Source organism: Pan paniscus, chromosome 23 (genome assembly GCF_029289425.2).
Source record: "Pan paniscus chromosome 23, NHGRI_mPanPan1-v2.0_pri, whole genome shotgun sequence".
NCBI lineage: Eukaryota > Metazoa > Chordata > Mammalia > Primates > Hominidae > Pan > Pan paniscus.
This window is the reverse complement of record NC_085927.1, coordinates 34649263-34668193: the sequence shown is the minus strand read 5'-3', so window position 1 is coordinate 34668193 and position 18931 is coordinate 34649263. Positions and strand designations below refer to the sequence as shown.

The window sequence follows — 18931 nt, the reverse complement described above, 5'->3', positions numbered from 1 at the left end:
ATCTTCTCTATTAGGACGCCCGGAAGTGGGAGGATTTCTTGAGCCCGGGAGGTTGAGGTTGCAGTGAGTGGAGATTGCATTGTTGCACTCCAGCCTGGGCAAAAGAGAGAGATCCTGTCTCAAAACACACACACACACACACACCACACACACCACACACCACACACACACACACACACACACGGCAAGGTCAAAAAGAATGACAGAAACCTGGAATAAATAGATGAAAAAGCAGATACAAGAGATAAGGTTTTTTATTTTATTTTTATTTAAGAACTACTGGAAAGTTTACCCATGACAGCGGATCCACTTCTAGAGATCAGTGCTTACGAGATGAGTAAGGGTGCTTCTAGGTAAGGGTGCTTCTAGGTTTGAATCCAAGGACGGTCATAGCAGCTGCATTTAGTTACACCGGCCCCAGCAGGGAGTTGGTTAAAGCTACTAAGTGGTAATGGCTGCATCCTGGGGCTCCAAGTGCACATCGTTTTGTAAGGGCACCTGGCAGGTAAATCCAGGAATGGTTAATGGGTGAGACATGGTGAGGCAAGAAGGCAGGGCGAGCCAGCCCCACTCCCATATCTGGGAGACTTCGCGGCATCTCTTGAGTCCGCCACGTGCAGCTCATCGTGGCCTCTTTCGGCCGGACGGAGGCGGCGCCAGAAGAGGCCGGGACCCCAGGGTTGAAATTGAATTGGGGCGGGGGCGACGCCTGCCTTCCTGAGTGTGCGGCACGTCTTGCGGGAGGCTGGGCTGGTCCGTGTATTTCCCCGGGCCATTTTGGTGACCGGTGCGGGGCGTGGGGCTGTGTGCCCAGAAAGGCAAGAGGATCTCCCTCTTGGAAAAGGGGCTTTGCGCCTCTGACCCCGCGGAGATCAGCGCCGGGACGCTGCGGTGTTGGGACCAGGAACCTGAGGCCACAGAGCGCCGGTCCATAGCGCACAGATCAGCCTAATTCTTGTGGAAGGAGGGCAGGTGAGCTGTGGGAGCGGAGCCCAAAGGGCCGAGGCAGGAGATGGTGGGCGGAGGTCCCACTCGGGATGCGGGAGCTGAGGTTTAAGTGTGGGGTGGGAGGGTCTGGGGGCACCTGGGCTCCTTGCTGTGCTTGTGGGGATGCCTGGGAGGTGAGAAGAACCCAGTACTCAACTGACTCATACAGACAAGCGTAGTAACCCCTAGTGTCTTGTGAGTCTCTGTGTGGAAGATAACCATAGTTTCCTTAAATTTCTAGAGAAGTTTGGCCGAGCACGGTGGTTCACGCCCGTAATCTCAGCACTTTGGGAGGCTGAGGCGGGTGGATCACCTGAGGTCAGGAGTTCGCGACCAGCCTGGCCAACATGGTGAAACCCGTCTCTACTAAAAATACAAAAATTAGCCAGGCGTGGTGGCACGAGCCTGTAATCCCAGCTACTCAGGAGGCTGAGGCAGGAGAATCGCTGGAGCCCGGGAGGCGGAGGTTGCAGTGAGCCGAGATTTCCCCGCTGCACTCCAACCTGGGCAACAGAGTGAGACTGTCTCAAAATAAAAAACAAACAAACAAAACTAGCTGGGTGTGGTGGTGTGTGCCTCAGGAGGCTGAGGCAGGAGAATTGCTTGAGCCCGGGAGGCAGAGGTTGCAGTGAGCTGAGATTGCGCCACTGCACTCCAGCCTGGGTGACAGAGCAAGACTCCCTCTCAAAAAAAAAAAAAAAGAAAAAAAGTTTTACCAGGTCTCCTGTCTTTTATTATAGGATGCTTCTCTGCTGACTCGGGGGGCAGTCAGTCTTTTTGGTGTGATAGGAGAATGTGTGTCGTTAGTAACCAGATGCTTTATTGGAAGTAATAGTAACGGGAAAAAAACATTACCGGGTGCTATGGTTTGGATATGGCTTGTCCCCACCAAAACTGAGGCTGAAATTTGATCCCCAATGTGGCAGCATTGGGAAGTGGGGCCTACTGGGAGGTGTTTGGGCCCTGGGGGTGGAATCCTTATGAATAGGTTAATTCCCTGCCTTGGAGGTGAGTGAGTTTGGATTAGCACCTGCCTGAGCTGGTTGTTAGAGTCCGGCCTCCTCAGTTTCTCGTTTCCCTTCTTGCCATGTGGTCTTTGTCCACATCTCTCCCCCACTTTTGCTTTTTCTACCAGGAGTTGAAGCAGCATGAGACCCTCACCAGATGGGCTGCCCAGTCTTGGACCTTCCAGCCATCAGAATGATGAGCCAAACACACCTCTTCCTTTATAAATTACCCAGCCTCAGATATTCTGTTGTAGCAACACTAAAGAGAGTAAGACACCAGGCAACTCCACAGAGATGTCTAATATAACTGTGTTCTTCAAGGTCATCACCTTCAGGACCACAATGCCTGGTAGGGCAAGGACTCGCGCCCGAGGCAGAGCCCGCCGCAGGGAGAGCTACCAACAAGAGGCACCTGGGGGACCCAGAGCACCTGGATCAGCTACAGTGAGCCCTGTAACGTTGTTTCCTTTCTGCAAGAGATACGTGCCTGTACTGAAAAGAACATAGAGTTGGTTGTTGAGCGAAGCTAGTTCAGGTATAGTGCTAAGTGAGGACTAATAAAAGTTCATAAGAAAGTCAGGCTGTATAGATGGCAGCATGGGGAGGCTTTATCTACTCGGATGTACTCTCCACTGCTTCCTTCTCACATTTTCACATGTGCAAGCAGACTGACTTTCAGCCCAAAGTGGATGCAAAGGTTTCTAGATTTCTTGGCTTCAGCCAATGACTCCTCTTTGTAAGTGACCCAAAATGAGCAACTTCCTGAAGGTACTGGCATAGCCTGAGTCAGATAAGAGTTTCCAGCCTTGTTGAAAACTTGTTATGCCTGCCCTGTTTTGTCTTCTCTTACTGCATATCCACTTTACATTCACACAGCAGGATCCACAGTGGCACTGCGGGGCCCCATCTGACAACCTCCAGGGGGACCATATACTGCATGGAAGTAGCACGATGCCTTCCAGGTCCACTTATTCTGCTGTGTGACTGTTGCTCCTCTCCTTCTCCTAAGCCCTCCAACCTCAATTCCTCCTCCTGGTCCTAATTCTCAGTTTTCAACATAGACTTCTGTGCCACTGAGACAGACAAAGCATCCAATGAGAGTGTCAGTGGCTCCCTCTCTTGTCTCCTCACTCATGAGCATCTGAACCCATAGTCCAGCCCCTCACCGGAGATCCTAGGGCACCGTCTTTGTTCCTACCTAAAGCAAATATCTCTACTTAGCCCCTTAGCCAGTCCTCTGTCTAGGGCATGTCTCCTGCAGCTTGCCTTTCTGTCTCCCAAGTCAGCAGGTGTGTGTTCTCCTAAATCATTCCCGTCTGTCTACAGACTCACTGAGTTCACTCCCATTCATCAAGAAACCTTCCCTGGGCCCTTCCACTCTGCCAGATTCACAGGGCAGCTCTCCTCAGACTTGCCCCTTCACTTTTAGTTGGCACGGTTGAGACCTCTTTTCTCCTGATCAACTCCCTCCGTTTGGTGTTTAGGTTACCTCCTTCATCACTGACCACTCCCACTTGCTCTCCTTTGTGGAGTTCTCCTCTATGGCCTCTTGATATTGCCAAGACCCAGCCCTTGAGCCTCATCTTTTTTCTCCATATTCTCACTCCCTTGGTGAAGTTATCCAGTGTCAAAATGCTTTCTGGTGTGTGGACAGGTCCCCATATTTATCTCCTTGGCCAGAACCTCTCCTGCACCACCTAACACCCCCACGAGTGTCCACGGACAACTCACACTCCCAACCTGCCTTCCCCAACATGCCATACCCACCTCATCAGAAGGACTTCCATTCTTCCATTTGCTCAGACCAAAAGTCTGTGCTTTCATCCTATCTCCATGACCTCAAGCCCTTCTCAAAAACAACCATGGGATTGTTTTCTCAAAAACTATCCAATATCAGACAATTTCTCACCACCCCTATCCTGGCCTCTGGCCCAAACAGCTCATATCCCTTGCTATTTCCTTGTCTCTCAGCCTGTTCCCAACACGGAACCTGACAAATTAGTTCATGTCGTTCCTCTGCCTGGTATCCTGTCACAGCTTTTTTTTTTTTTTTTTTTTTTGAGACAGAGTTTCACTCTTGTTGCCCAGGCTGGAGTGCAATGGCGTGATCTTGGCTCACCGCAACCTCTGCTTCCTGGGTTCAAGCGATTCTGCTGCCTCAGCCTCCTGAGTAGCTGGGATTATAGGCATGCGCCACCATGCCCAGCTAAGTTTTGTATTTTTAGTAGAGACGGGGGTTTCTCCATGTTGGTCTTGAACTCCCATCTCAGGTGATCTGGCTGCCTCGGCCTCCCAAAGTGCTGGGATTACAGGCGTGAGCCACTGCACCTGGCCTCTGTCACAGCTCTCATTGTATCAGTCAGAAGCAATTTCCTTAAAATGACCTCCTTCCCTTCATCTCACTGACATCTCTCACCCTCTTCTTCCAGCCACACTGGCTGCTTCATTCTTCCTTGAACGTTCCCAACTGCAGAACTCTGCTCTTTTTCTTCCACTGCTGGCTTGGGTAACTTTGCTAATTCACTCAGTACCTCCAAGTCTTGGGTTCTGTGTCACTTTCTCACTGAGGCCCTCCTTTGCCCCCATCAGCTAGTGAAACCTGCCCCTTCACACCCCACCTTCCCAATAATTCCTGATTCTCCTCGGTTTGTTTTGTCCTTTTTTTGTTTTTTTCCTTAGCAATTACCACACAAGGTGCTATGTATGTTGCTTATTACAACTTAGTTTATGTCACTGGAATGTGAGCTTTGCAGAGGAAGCTCCTTTGCCTTGTGCCCTGCGAGTGCCATTTGGAGGGAGAATGAATGCAGTGGGGCACTGCTCATTATTTCTATTTCCAAAAACATGCAGACCCAGGAGCCCGCTCAGTTGCAGTCGACACCCCGGCCGCTGCAGGAGGAAGTCCCAGTGGTTAGACCTCTGCAGCCAAGAGCAGCAAGAGGAGGAGCACAGTCTCAAGGTGAAAGGAAGCAAGAAGGACATGAGGGGCAGGGGATGCTTCATGTGTGAAGGGCTACCACAGAGGTAGAAGGTTCTAGATAGCCTCAGGACTCCCGTGAGGTTTGGTGGGATGGGAAGTGTATGCAGCTTGCAACTGTCTCTCTTTGTGCAGTGAATTATCTGATGGTGTTTTCTTCACCTTGTGTCTTAACTTGTGGAAAGGAGATGGAGGTCACTGTTTATTGGCCAGTTCAACATAATTGCTTTTCAAATTTAGATGACACATCTGCAGATGATAACTCTAAGTTAACTTAATGGAATTCTAAGAACACCATTTTCTTGCCTCTTTAAATTGTGGCATTAACAGGTTGAACCTGTTACCTACATTGCAGGCTGACAGGTTATCCTCGTTTATACAGCACTCATGCACACAGGCTCAGATATTGTCATTTGCTAAGGTTTCGGCTAATGTGATCCAACTTCAGTCTGGATTCTCCTCTTTGCTCTCTATAGCAAAATAGCTTGTGATGAGTCAAAACTTGAAACACTAAAAAATTGTATTATAGATAAATATTAACAAATGGATACAAAATCCAGAACCTATAAAATGAGCTTATACATTTGAATAAATTAAAACACATTTTTAATAATCAGATCCTATCTGAAGGGTTGTTATTAAATAGTATGTGTAAATTACATGCACTGGGCGCAGTGGCTCACATCAGCACTTTGGGAGGCCCGGGTGGGTGGATCACTTGAGGCCAGAAGTTCAAGACCAGATTGGCCAACATGGCAAAATCCCATCTTTACCAAAAATATACAAATTAGCTGGGCATGGTGGTATGCGCCTGTAGTCCCAGCTACTAGGGAGGCTGAGGCAGGAGAATCACTTGAACCCAGGAGGCAGAGGTTCCAGTGAGCTGAGACAGTGCCACTGCACTGCAGCCTGGGTGACAGTTAGACTCTGTCTCAAAAGATAAAAGTACGTGGTTTGTAGCGAGTGCCAAGGTGCCAAGCTAGGATACCTGTTTTCTTTTGCTGACATTTTAATATGATGAATTTGATTGCTGGATGTGTCAGGAACTAGTTGGGAGTTTGATAAAATTGTTCAAATTTTATGTGTAAAATGTAGTTAGTCTGTCACAGAAATGGAGACACTTACTTTGTAAGATCATCATAAACTAAAAACTAGACTCCAGAAGTAAAATTTTGAGGCAAACCATTATTGTAACCCAAGGCACTGACGTCTTGGCCATTTAGGTGTACGGGATTTACAATAACGTGTGCGTATTCCTTCAGGATGCCTCTCGTCACTGAAAGACCGCATTGTGCTGTCATTTAAATGTTAACTTTGTAGAATAGCTACATCGATATGAAACTTAGAATGTAAGTTAAAATAGTGAGTGTGATCCTTTCCTAGTTGCTCTTAATAGAAAGGATAGATCAGTTTTGTATTAAAAGCCAGTTTTATAGATTTTTTAAATGATTGGCTTATTTGGCATTTTATGATGCCCACTAGGGGGCAGCATAGCGCCAGGAGATAGGCTTAAAGACAGAACCAAGGTTTCTAGAATCTTGTACCATGAACAAATACCCAAAGAAATGGGGCACATATGTAGCAGGAATGAATAAAGTGCCAAGGCAACCACGGATGTGAACTGGGGACTCCTTGGGAAAGGTTTCTGGGTAAGGTTACGCTTTTGCGGCAACATATCACGGAAATGTGTTTTGGAACCTTGGGTGGCATCTTTTCTACCTCCAACAAACTTATGCTGGGTGTTAATGCTGTCTTTTCTATTCTTCCCTTTTTATTGTTTAAACTTCTGGCATTTACATTTATGCAGGGGTGAAGGAACCTGGACCTGAGGCTGGGTTGCATACAGCGCCCTTGCAGGAGAGAAGGATTGGTGGAGTTTTTCAAGACCTGGTGGTGAACACCAGGCAAGATATGAAGCATGTTAAAGACTCAAAAACAGGTATGTTGGTCTAGAACTCAATGTTTATGGAGCTGTTCATTTTTAACTTTTTTTTTTTTTTCATTGAGAGACAAGGTCCTGCTCTGTCACCCAGGCTGGAGTACAGTGATGCTCACTTTAGCCTCAAACTCCTGGGCTCAGCTGATCCTGAGCTGATCCCAGCTCAAGTAGCTGGGACTACAGGTGGGCACCACCATGCCCGAATGTGTGTGTGTGTGTGTGTATAATATATACATATTATATATATGTGTGTGTGTGTATATATATATATGTAAATTTTGTAGACACGGTCTTGCTGGTCTGGAACTGGCCCAAGCCATCCTTACACCTGGGCCTTCCAAACTGCTGAGATTACAGGAATGAGCTACTACACCTGGCCCATTTTAAACTTTTGATAAAAACTTTAATAGATTCTGGAAAGCTTCTGTCATCACTGTAAGTAGAGGTGCCTCCCACCTTGCCCAAAGCTGGTCTGGAACTCCTGGCCCAAACCATCCTCCCACCTGGGCCTCCCAAAGGGCTGGGATTATAGGTGTGAGCCACTGTGCCCTGGCCTGCATTGAGACTTTTTTAAAAATTAAATATTATTACATAGGGTGGCACTTTCTCTCCTTTTGGAAACCACAAAGGTTCTAATTTTCAATCTATTCAGTATCTTAAACTTCCTAAATGTATGCTTGCATAAGGGCTCATTGAATTGATAGGCATTCTGGACATCAGGTGCATTACAAATGTCATTTATCTCCTTGTCTGACCTAACTTTGGCTTTTCTTTTTTTTTTTGAGACGGAGTTTAGCTCTTGTTATCCAGGCTGGAGGGCAATGGTATGATCTCAGCTCACTGCAACCTCTGCCTCCTGGGTTCAAGTGATTGTCCTGTCTCAGCCTCCCGAGTAGCTGGGATTATAGGCACCTGCCACTGTGCCCAGCTAACTTTTTGTATTTTTAGTAGATATGGGGTCACCATGTTGGCCAGGCAGGTCTGGAACTCCTGATGTCAGGTGATCCACCTGCCTTGGCCTCCCAGAGTGCTGGGATTAGAGGCGTGAGCCACCGTGCCCAGCCCTAACTTTGGCTTTTAATATTGTAGTGTCCAAACTGTTTGTTTTGGGCCCAATCAGTCTGTTTCTTTATTGTCATGTGGCTCCATTTTTCAGGTTCAGAGGGTACAGTGGTACAGCTACTCGCCAACCACTTCCGAGTGATATCTCGTCCTCAGTGGGTTGCATATAAATATAACGTTGACTACAAACCAGACATAGAAGATGGAAATCTCCGTACAATTTTACTTGATCAACATAGAAGGAAGTTTGGAGAGCGCCATATATTTGATGGAAACTCTTTATTATTATCTCGGCCACTAAAAGAGCGGGTTAAGTAATGTTGTTTCACATTTTCCTGTGTTCTTTCTCTTGTTTTCACTTTATTATAATAAAACACCTATTGTTTTTGCGCAGTTGTTTGTTGAGACATCCCAAGGCTCTCTTGCCCATATGACTTGTTGTGAAACCTATGTGCCATGTTCGGTTATCACTGATATTCAATAATGCCTCTGATTTTAATGCTTAAATGAAATTTAATAGCACAATGTGGCTCAAAAATGCTGACAAAGTTTGGATACTTTATTTTTTTATTCTATTTGTTTACTTTGAAACTTCAGCCCCCCACTCCTAGCAGAAAACAAGTTAGAGAACTTATTTTCTTCTTTAAATTTTTATATTAACTGAACAATTAAATTGCTTTCAGGAGCTTAAGTAAAATATTTCGACTTAAATATTTAATTCCAACTCTTCACTCTTGTGAATCATGTTTTCCACACGCACGTACTTTTGTGGGAAAGACTGCTCCATCACGATGGTGTGTTGGATAGCCAAGTGACATGGTGATTTGCCGTGCAATGAAGTTTAGTTTTTTGGAAGAATATCTGGACATTTTTTTTGTTTTTTTTAATCTCAGAGAGTGGAATGGTTGAGCACAACCAAAGACAAAAACATCGTGAAGATTACAGTTGAGTTTTCCAAAGAACTCACGCCCACGTCGCCAGATTGCCTACGCTATTACAACATTCTCTTTAGAAGGTATGTTACCGGGGTTGAGTTTCTTTGATACTCATTCGGTTGTTTTACTGTGTAGTGGTGTGGAATACAGCCATTTGCTTCTAGCACTTAGTGTTCTTCATAGTCCTCATGTATTCAGAGAGTGAAGGGTCTTGGAGATGAAATGATACTTGAGGCTCAACTAGAATATGCAAGTTCAGTGGCTTATCCTCAATGTTCTTCTCCTGGCCGATGCCCGCTCTTTGGCTCATACCTGCCTAGAAAGACATCAGCTATACACATCTGTGTATGTCTCTGTAGCAAATGCATTTTTTATTCTATGGTCACTACAATGACAAAATATTGAAAGTTAAAATTTGAAAGGCAGAGTTTGAGGCCGGGCGTGGTGGCTCACGCCTGTAATCCCAGCACTTTGGGAGGCTGAGGCGGGTGGATCATTTGAGGTTAGGAGTTCCAGACCAGCCTGGCCAACATGGTGAAACCCCTCCTCTACTAAAAATACAAAAATTAGCCAGGCGTGGTGGCAGGTGCCTGTGGTTTCAGCTACTTGAAAGGCTGAGGCAGGAGAATCACTTGGTCCCAGGAGGTGGAGGTTTCAGTGAGCAGAGATTGTGCCACCACACTCCAGCCTGGGCGACAGAGCGAGACTCTGTCTCCAAAAAAAGACACAGTTTGAAAAAGAGACCTTAGTTCAGTTTTGAGAATGAAGAACATTTTGGTAACCTTTCTACAATATTATGTTTATAAGGAGATGGAACAAATGAGGTTAAATGAACCTTAATATCCACCTCATAATGTAACTTAGTTAACAAGTACTTTGTGTTCATTGATAATATAAACAGTCATTGACAGATTTTTTTTTTCTTATGTGTCTTACCAAATGCTTAATAATGTACCCTGTACTTTCAACAAAATCTATTCTTTCCATTTCCAGAACTTTCAAGCTGCTGGATTTTGAACAAGTTGGTCGCAACTATTATACCAAAAAGAAGGCCATTCAGTTATACCGTCATGGGTTTGTATAAAGTAGAAAATTTCACACTCTGCACAGACTTAAACGTAGGATTTTTTGAGAAAGTTATTCATTTCATATTTGAAGTGGTATGCCTTAAAAGTGATGGCCTTTTAAATGGTATCCACTGACCATGAACAATTCAGTGTAATGTCAACTCAGCAAGAGTTACTTTAAAAATCTTAGCATGACAAATATAAACCTTTGAGATATTCAGTTGTTGCATACACATTAAGAAGCCTAAACAATCATCCAAAATGTGTAATTTGTCTTTGAAAATATCTTCAATCATAGCAACTATATATATTACTCACTGGTATATGTGTATATTAAACATAAGTTATGTTACAGATAAATATGGATATGACACTTTAAGCCTGTGGGTGACAAAACATAGTTGAACAAAAATGGTATAAATAGCACATCGGATAAATGTTTATCTGAAGGTCCTTCAAAAGACGAAGAACAAATACTTAAAACTGACTCCTAAGTACCAATTTTTAGACCCAGAGCTTAGGCTTGGAAACCCTTGGCTTTATGTGAAGAGATCGGACTTAATACTCTCATGTAATTTATTCTAGTACCAGTTTGGAAATCTGGCTTGGTTATGTTACTTCTATTCTTCAATACGAAAACAGCATTACCCTCTGTGCCGATGTGAGCCACAAACTGCTCCGAATAGAAACTGCTTATGATTTCATAAAGAGAACATCTGCCCAGGCCCAGACAGGAAACATCCGAGAGGAAGTAACTAATAAATTAATTGGATCAATTGTTCTGACAAAGTAAGTCTGTCTTTTAAAAACCTATCCAATCACTTTAACTCCCCCTTCCCCCACCCCAAGAGATGGTCCTATAGTTTTCTAATCACTAAATGTTGAAGTTGAGGAGTAGAAATTGCAAGAACAACTGAACACGTCTCTCCTCTGGTTATACAACTTGGGAGAAGAATGTGTCAATTGTAGACTTCACTCTTCTTGAAATCCCTAATGCCAGTCCATTTGTTCTGAACCCTACCTTGCACATAACACTAAGCTTTTTCTGAATTTCTTTCCTTTTGCTCTTTTGTGGGCATTTAGCTAGTTTAAAAATCAGTGCTTAGTTATAACCCATCAGCAATTTCCCATTTGAAGGAAGTTTTAAAATCTTTCTACAGCAGAAATCTTAAATTGGTAAGAGAATGGATTTAAAAACCAGTTACTTAGCCAATACAACCTTACAGGGACACAATTTGAGGACTCACACTTCTCAATTTTAAAACTTACCAGAAAGTTCTGGTAATCAAGACAGTGTGATGTCAGTCTAAAGACAGACAGAGACCAGTGAAATAGAGTACAGAAGGTTAACCCTCCACTTAGTTGACTTCTGACAAGTGTGTCAAGGCAATTCAATAGGGGAAAGAATAGTCTTTTCAATAATGTTGCTGGGACAACTGAACATCCACCTGCTTCTTCCTCATGCAATTCACACAATTCCAGTTTAACTCAAAAACCAACTCAATAGACCTAGATGTAACAACTAAAAGCATAACATTCTTAGAAAATATAGGACTGAATCTTTTTGACTTTGAGCTAGGGAAATCTTAGATAAGCCACTCAAAGCAGAAGTGATAACAAAAGAAACATAGATACATTGGGCTTCACCAAATTAAAAACTTATTCAAACTATACTATCAAAATTGTGAAAACACAACTGGAAAAACTGGGGAAAATGTTTGCAAATCACATAAGTAACCTGTATCTAGAATATACAAACAATACTTGAGAGACAACATAATTTTTAAAATGGACAAAAGATCTGATTAGATACTTCTCCAGATATATTTCTTAAAATGTACAAATGACCAATAGATGCGTGAAAACGTTTAACATCAGTAGCCATCATGGAAATGCAAGTGAAAACCACAATGAGATATCATTTCACACCCACTAGGATGGTTAAAATTAGATATTGACAAGTGTTGGCAAGGATGTGGAAAGATCAGAAGCAACTCTCTCGTATGCTGCTTGTAGGAATATTAAATGGTATGGCTTCTTTGTAAAACAGTCTGGCACTTTCTTAAAATGCTAACGATATGCATTACTGAAGTGGCGTCGTTTGAGGAAATACATGAGGTTTTGTCTCACACTAAGGAAAACAAAGACATAGACCCACAAGGTGTGGGTTTAGGAGCAGAAAGCTGAATAGGTGAAAGAAGAGAAAAGCGCCCCCTTGCAGGGGGAGGGGCATTCCGAATGAATCTCCTGCTTTGCAGAGGGATGCAGTTGGTTTTATAGAGGGGCTTGAGGAGGTGGTGTCTGATTTACGTAGGGCCCAGAGGATTGGTTGGACCAGGTGTGCCATTTACATAGCCTGCGAAGAGGCTGGCCATCCCACCCTAATCTTTCATTATGCAGATGTGATCTCCATCTAGTGGGTGGGCACCATAACACCTGCACACATGGCAGGGACAAGGAGAAGGGAAGAGAACCTCCATGTTGGATATACTGGCTTCTGGCATAACTGCCAGCATCCAACTATGTAAGCTTCCAGCTTGCTTATCTATGTTTGCAGCTTGATTTTTTCAGGCTGCTTTTTGTTAGAAAAATGATTTGGAGGCTGCTTTTTAAGAGAAAATTCCACCGAGAACTTTTACCCTTACTAACCACCTAAATTCCGTTTTAACTCCTATATCATCACCATATGAACCAGAAATTTTACTCCTACTTAAATACACAAGAGAAATGAGAACATATTTATTAAAATCGGCACATAAATGTTCATAACCTTATTCATGGTAACCAAAAGTATATACAACCATAATGTCCAGCTGGTGAATGGATAAACAAAAGGTGGGATATCATACAATAGAATATTATTTGGAAATGAAAAGAAGTGCCAAGACTTACTACAGCATGGATGAACCTTAAACATGATGCTAAGTGAAAGAAGCCAGTCGGGAAAGAACACACGTTGCATGACTCAGTTTACGTGAAATGAATGAGCAAATGTGTTGAGACAGGAAGTAGGCTAGTGGCTGCCTGAAGGCTGGTGGATTAGGCTAAAATGGGAAGTGACTGCCTATGGTTATGCTGCTTCTTTGTCTTGATGATTGCACAACTCTGTGGCTGTAGTAAAAACCAGGTGATCGTATGCTCAGATGGGTGAGTTGTACAGTATGTGAATTACATCTTAAGTAAATCTAATATATTCTGCAATTCCTTGCAGGATTAAAAATGTCTTTATTTTCTGTGTGGATGGTTCCATGTGATGAATAAGTCAAATAATACCATATTGTAATTATTCCACAGATACAACAACAAAACCTACAGAGTAGATGATATTGATTGGAAGCAGAATCCTGAAGACACATTTAACAAATCAGATGGCAGCAAAATCACCTATATAGACTACTACAGGCAGGTATGAAACTGTATTTCTTTAAATATATTTAAATTGTAAACCTTCATGTATTTCAGTTTGTGTTATTTAGCTACTTGAACATATTTGTCATATAAACATACATATTTTCCTTTTAGGGAATTATAGCTTGACTTATTTATTATCCATGCATCCACGTGCCTTGTATATAGGGTAATGTCACATAACTAGAATGGCGCCAGTGTGACCCCTTCTTTCCTTTCTTTCAGTCTTAAAAGTGGCTACTATCATACTTTTTTTTTTTGAGTTGGAGTCTCGTTCCGTCTCCCAGGCTGGAATGCAGTGGCATGATCTCCACTCACTGCAACCTCTACCTTTCAGGTTCAAGCAATTTTCCTGCCTCAGCCTCCCAAGTAGCTGGGACTACAGGCACCTGCCACCACGCCTGGCTAATTTTTGTATTTTTAGTAGAGACGGGGTTTCACCGTATTGGTCAGGCTGGCCTCGAGCTTCCGACCTCAGGTGATCCGCCTGCCTTGGCCTCCCGAAGTGCTGGGATTACAGGCATGAGCCACTGCATCCAGCCTACTACCATAGTTTTTTAAATGTGGTTGGATTGTTTGGTAGATAATCAAATATGGGCCGGGCGCAGTGGCTCACACCTGTAATCCCAGCACTTTGGGAGGCCAAGGAGGGCGGATCACCTGAGGTCAGGAGTTCGAGACCAGCCTGACCAAAACGGAGAAACCCTGTCTCTACTAAAAATACAAAATTAGCCAGGCATGGTGGCACGTGCCTGTAATCCCAGCTACTCAGGAGGCTGAAGCAGGAGAATTGCTTGGACCCGGGTGGCGGGGGTTGCAGTGAGCCAAGATCGCGCCATTGCACTCCAGCCTGGGCAACAGGAGCGAAACTCCATCTCAAAAAAAAAAAAAAAAAAAAAAAAAACAATCAAATGTGGTAAGACTTCAGATAAGAAAATGTTACTTATCTAGAAATCTCAGCCCTGTAGAACTCAGTCCAAAAAGAATAAAAATGATTAACATGTAAAATGATGTCAGTTATGTGCTAATCTTGTAAGATATGGATTCCTCAATCTGAGTGTTCACTGTGAAGAAGCAGCCACTTTTGGCCAGCCAGGGCAGATGGAAAAAGGGCCTAACGGGTGAACCTATCCTGAATGTGAAACTATCCTGCTGATTCCTCAGTTGTGCTACATGACAGGTACTGGTGGCTTACAGCCCCTCTTTAAACTGTCCTCTTGACAGTTTTCAGTATGCTTTGGGAGTTTTAAAGGCAAGACTGTGGTGAGAACCTCAGATACTGTCTCACCCATTCTCATATACAATGTTAGAGTAGCTTGACGACTCCAGCGTCATGTTTGGTGGGAGTCCTGTATTTGGCCAAGTATGCTCACAAGAAAAGATCCGTGGCATATCAAAGGTAAGAGAATTTGAGAGTATTCATAGTACACTATTAAACTTGGGGAACCTAATATCACCAGCATGCCTGTGGCCCTTCATCTGTAGTCCCACACATGCACTTTTGAACCTCTGTGTGTGATGTTTCTAAGGTTTCACTGATGGTCATGCTGGTCTCTTGTTTGTTGAGCAGCAACATAAAGAAATTGTCACAGTGAAGAAACAGCCACTTTTGGTCAGCCAGGGCAGATGGAAAAAGGGCCTAACGGGTACACAACGTGAACCTATCCTGCTGATTCCTCAGCTGTGCCACATGACAGGTACTGATGGATTACAGCCCCTCTTTAAAGTCAGGTATAATTACCACTTAACGCAGGCTTTTCAGGGAATTCGAAGTGTGTCTCCTTGGTAGTAGGTTCCTCCAGCTGTTATAATTTAGTCCTCACTCAAATTCATGCTTGTTCAGCTGTATCTTTTGGATTTTTTTAAAGGTCTAACAGATGAAATACGTAAAGATTATAGCATTATGAAAGAATTGGCTAAACATACAAGATTGAGTCCAAGAAGAAGGCATCATACATTAAAAGAATTCATCAATACTCTACAAGAGTAAGTGCTGCTTTTCTGGCTGAGTGTGTGTGTGTGTACATGTGCATGGTGTCCCAGAGAAGCTGATGGCATCTCAGCCCTGGCATGTCAGATTCTTCTACAAGCAAGTGACAATGGGAAAAATTTTGATGTTGGGGGACAACTCCAGTTTTTCTGTCATTGCAAGATTAGGAGGCCGGGGGGGAAGAATGAAATCAAAAGGCTATAAGTACCTATATGAACATGAAAGCAAAAACAAGATTTCAGAGTTTCACGGAAGGTACTGCCGCATCTCAATGCTGCAGACAAGTGATGGTGAACCTTGGAATAGAAGGAAATTGCCTTGCACAAATGGCTAGCTGCTTTTACTTATCTTATTTGGTTTGATCATGTTGGCAATATTTTAATTTTCAGTAATAAAAAAGTACGAGAGTTACTTCAACTCTGGGATCTGAAATTTGATACCAATTTTTTATCCGTCCCGGGAAGAGTTTTGAAAAACGCAAACATCGTGCAAGGCAGAAGAATGGTAAGACAGTTTCAAAATCATCATGTCATGGTGGGGTCAAATGAAGAGTAAAGCAAAAAGGAACTAACTGAGTCTCAGTAATGACTATGACTGCTGTTCTCTTTTCAGACTGCTCATTCGTTCTATATTGAGACAATAAGAAACACTAAGAATGCATGTAAGGTGCTTGGCACATAGTAAGCTCTGTATTTATCTAATTAATATTCTGGACAATTGCTCATGGCATTTGGAAGATCCATTTTTTCAAATATATCCTTAAGAGTCAAGTACCTAGAGTCAAAGTAATTCACTAACCCATGTAAAAAAAAAAAAGAATTTTATTTAAATTTTGTTATCTTTAGTTTTTGTGGGTACATAGTAGGTATGTATATTTATGGGTTACATGTGGTATTTTGATACAGGCATGCAGTGCGTAATCACATCAGCTTAAGTGGGGTATCTATCCCCTCAAGCATTTGTCCTTCGTGTTACAAACCAATTATATTCTTTTCGTTATTTTAAAATACACAAATTATTTTTGACTTTAGTCACCCTTTTGTACTAGCAGATGCTAGGTCTTACTCATTTCTTCTATTTTTTGTACCCATTAACCATCATCCCCACATTCTCCTCCAACCTCCCACTACCCTTCCCAGACTTTGTAACCATCCTACTCTATCTCCATGAGTTAAATTGTTTTCATCTTTTAGATCCCACAAATAAGTGAGAACATGTAAAGCTCATTTTTCTGTGCCTGGCTAATTTCATTTAACACAGTGACCTTCAGTTCCAGCCTTGTTGCAAATGACAGGGTCTCATTGTTTTTTTACGGCTGAATAGTACTCCATTGTGTATATGTATCACATTTTCTTTATCCATTTATCTGTTGGACATTTACATTGCTTCCAAATCTGGGTTATTGTGAACAGTGCTGCAATAAACATGGAAGTACAGATATCTCTTCAATATCCTAATTTCCTTTATTTTGGCCATATGCCTAGGAGTGGGATTGCTGGAACATATGTTAGCTCTATTTTTAGTGTTTTGAGGAACCTCCAAACTGTTCTCCATAGTGGTTATAGTAATTGACATTCCCACCAACTGCGTATGAGGGCTCCCTTTTCTCCACATCCTTACCAACATTTGTTATTGCCTGTCTTGCATAAAAGCCATTTAACTGGGATGAGATGATATCTCATTGTAGTTTTGATTTGCATTTCTCTGATCATTGATATCAGCACTTTTTCATATGCCTGTTTGCTATTTGTATGTCTTCAGAAATGTCTGTTCAAGTGTTTTGTCCCTTCTTAATTGGATTATTTTTCCCCTATAAAGTTGTTTGCTTTCCTTAGATTTTGGTTATTAATCCCTTGTCAGACAGGTAGTTTGCAAATATTTTCTCCCATTCTGTGAGTTGTTGCTCTACTTTGTTTCCTTTGCTACATAGAAGCTTTTTAACTTGATGTGATCCTACATATCCATTTTTGCTTTAGTTGCCTGTGCTTGTGGGGTATTGCTCAAGAAATCTTTGCTCACTCTAATGTCCTGGAGAGTTTCCCCAATGTTTTCTTGTAGTGGTTTCATAGTTTGAGGTCTTGGATTTATGTCTTCAAGCCATCTTAATTTTTTTTAATATATGGTGAGAGATAGGGATCTAGTTTCATTCTTCCGCATATGGATATACAGAAGAGACTGTCCTTTCCCCAATGTATATTCTTGGCTCCTTTGTCAAAAATGAGTTCACAGTAGATATGGATTTATTTTTGGGTTCTCTATTTCTGATCCACTGGTCTATATGTCTGTTTTTATGCCAGTACCATGCCATTTTGGTTACTATAGCTCTGTAGTATAATTTGAAGTCAGGTAATATGATTCTTCCAGTTTTGTTCTTTTTGCTTAGGATAGCTTATGGAATTCTGGGTCTTTTGGTTTTAAAATAAGTTTTAGGATAGTTTTTTCTGTTTCTATAAAGAATACCCTTGGTATTTTGATAGGGATTGCTTTGGATAATATGGACATTTTAATGTATTGATTCTTCTAATTCATGAACATGGAATATCTTCATTTTTGTGTGTGGCCTCTTAAATTTCTTGGATCAGTGTTTTATAGTTTTCATTGTAGAGATCTTCCACTAATTTGGTTAGGTTAATTCCTAGGTATTTTATTTTTATCTATTGTAAATGGGATTCATTTTCAGATTGTTCACTGTTAGCATATAGAAATGCTACTGATTTTTTGTTTTTTTGTATCCTGCAACTTTATTAAATTTATCAGTTCTATGGTTTTTTTTTTTTTGGAATCGTTAGATTTTTCGAAATATCAGATCCTATCTTTGCAATTTGGATTACCTTAATCTTTTGTATGATGACTCTAGCTAGGACTTCTAGTACTATGTTGAATAACAATGGTGACAGGGAGCATCCTTGTTGTATTCTAGATCTTGGAGAAAAGGCTTTCAGTTTTTTCCCATTCAGTATGATACTAGCTGTGGGTCTGAAGTATATGGCTTTTATTAGGTTGAAATATGTTCATTCTATACCCAGTTTTTGAGGGTTTTTAATTATGAAGGGATATTGAATTTTAATAAATGCTGCTCAGCATCAGTTGAAATGATCATATGAGTTTGTCCTTCATTCTGTGGATGTATCATGTTGATTTGCCTACATAGAACCATCCTTGAATCCCTGGGACAAATCCCACTTGGTGATGAACTTTTTTTACTGTGTTAGTAAATTGTTTGCTAGTATTTTGTTGAGGACTTTTTATATCAGTGTTCATTGGAGATATTGGCCTGTAGTTTTCTTTTCTTGATGTGTCTTTGGTTTTAGTAATACTTCATGAAATGACTTGGAAGTATTCCCTCCTCTATTTTTCGGAATAGGAGTAGGATTGGTATTAATTCTTCTTTAAATGTTTGGCAAAATTTAGCAGTGAAGTGATCAGGTCCTGGGCTTTTCTTTGGGAGACTTTTTATTACATCTCTGATCTTATTACTTGTTATTGGTCTGTTCTGGTTTTGGATTTCTTCATGGTTTGATCTTGGTAGGTTGTATATGTTTAGTAATTTTTCCATTTC

The 18931-nt window shown here is 42.1% G+C and overlaps 1 protein-coding gene across 2 annotated transcripts in view; it reads left to right on the top strand.

The window, feature by feature from the left end:
* Positions 1 to 18931, top strand: part of PIWIL3 (piwi like RNA-mediated gene silencing 3) — an 82892-nt gene that overhangs the window by 37285 nt on the left and 26676 nt on the right. Inside the window, exons 5-15 of one of the 2 annotated variants that reach the window (XM_055105974.2) lie at positions 2316 to 2438; positions 4845 to 4953; positions 6779 to 6910; positions 8067 to 8281; positions 8866 to 8987; positions 9901 to 9981; positions 10560 to 10763; positions 13269 to 13380; positions 14953 to 15079; positions 15251 to 15368; positions 15762 to 15876. In XM_055105974.2, coding sequence (XP_054961949.1) covers positions 2337 to 2438; positions 4845 to 4953; positions 6779 to 6910; positions 8067 to 8281; positions 8866 to 8987; positions 9901 to 9981; positions 10560 to 10763; positions 13269 to 13380; positions 14953 to 15079; positions 15251 to 15368; positions 15762 to 15876 — 1437 coding nt within the window. In that variant the 5' untranslated portion in view covers positions 2316 to 2336. Of the gene's footprint in view, positions 1 to 1123; positions 2439 to 4844; positions 4954 to 6778; positions 6911 to 8066; positions 8282 to 8865; positions 8988 to 9900; positions 9982 to 10559; positions 10764 to 13268; positions 13381 to 14952; positions 15080 to 15250; positions 15369 to 15761; positions 15877 to 18931 lie in introns of those variants that run through there. The other variant, XM_003814273.5, reaches the window with a different exon arrangement.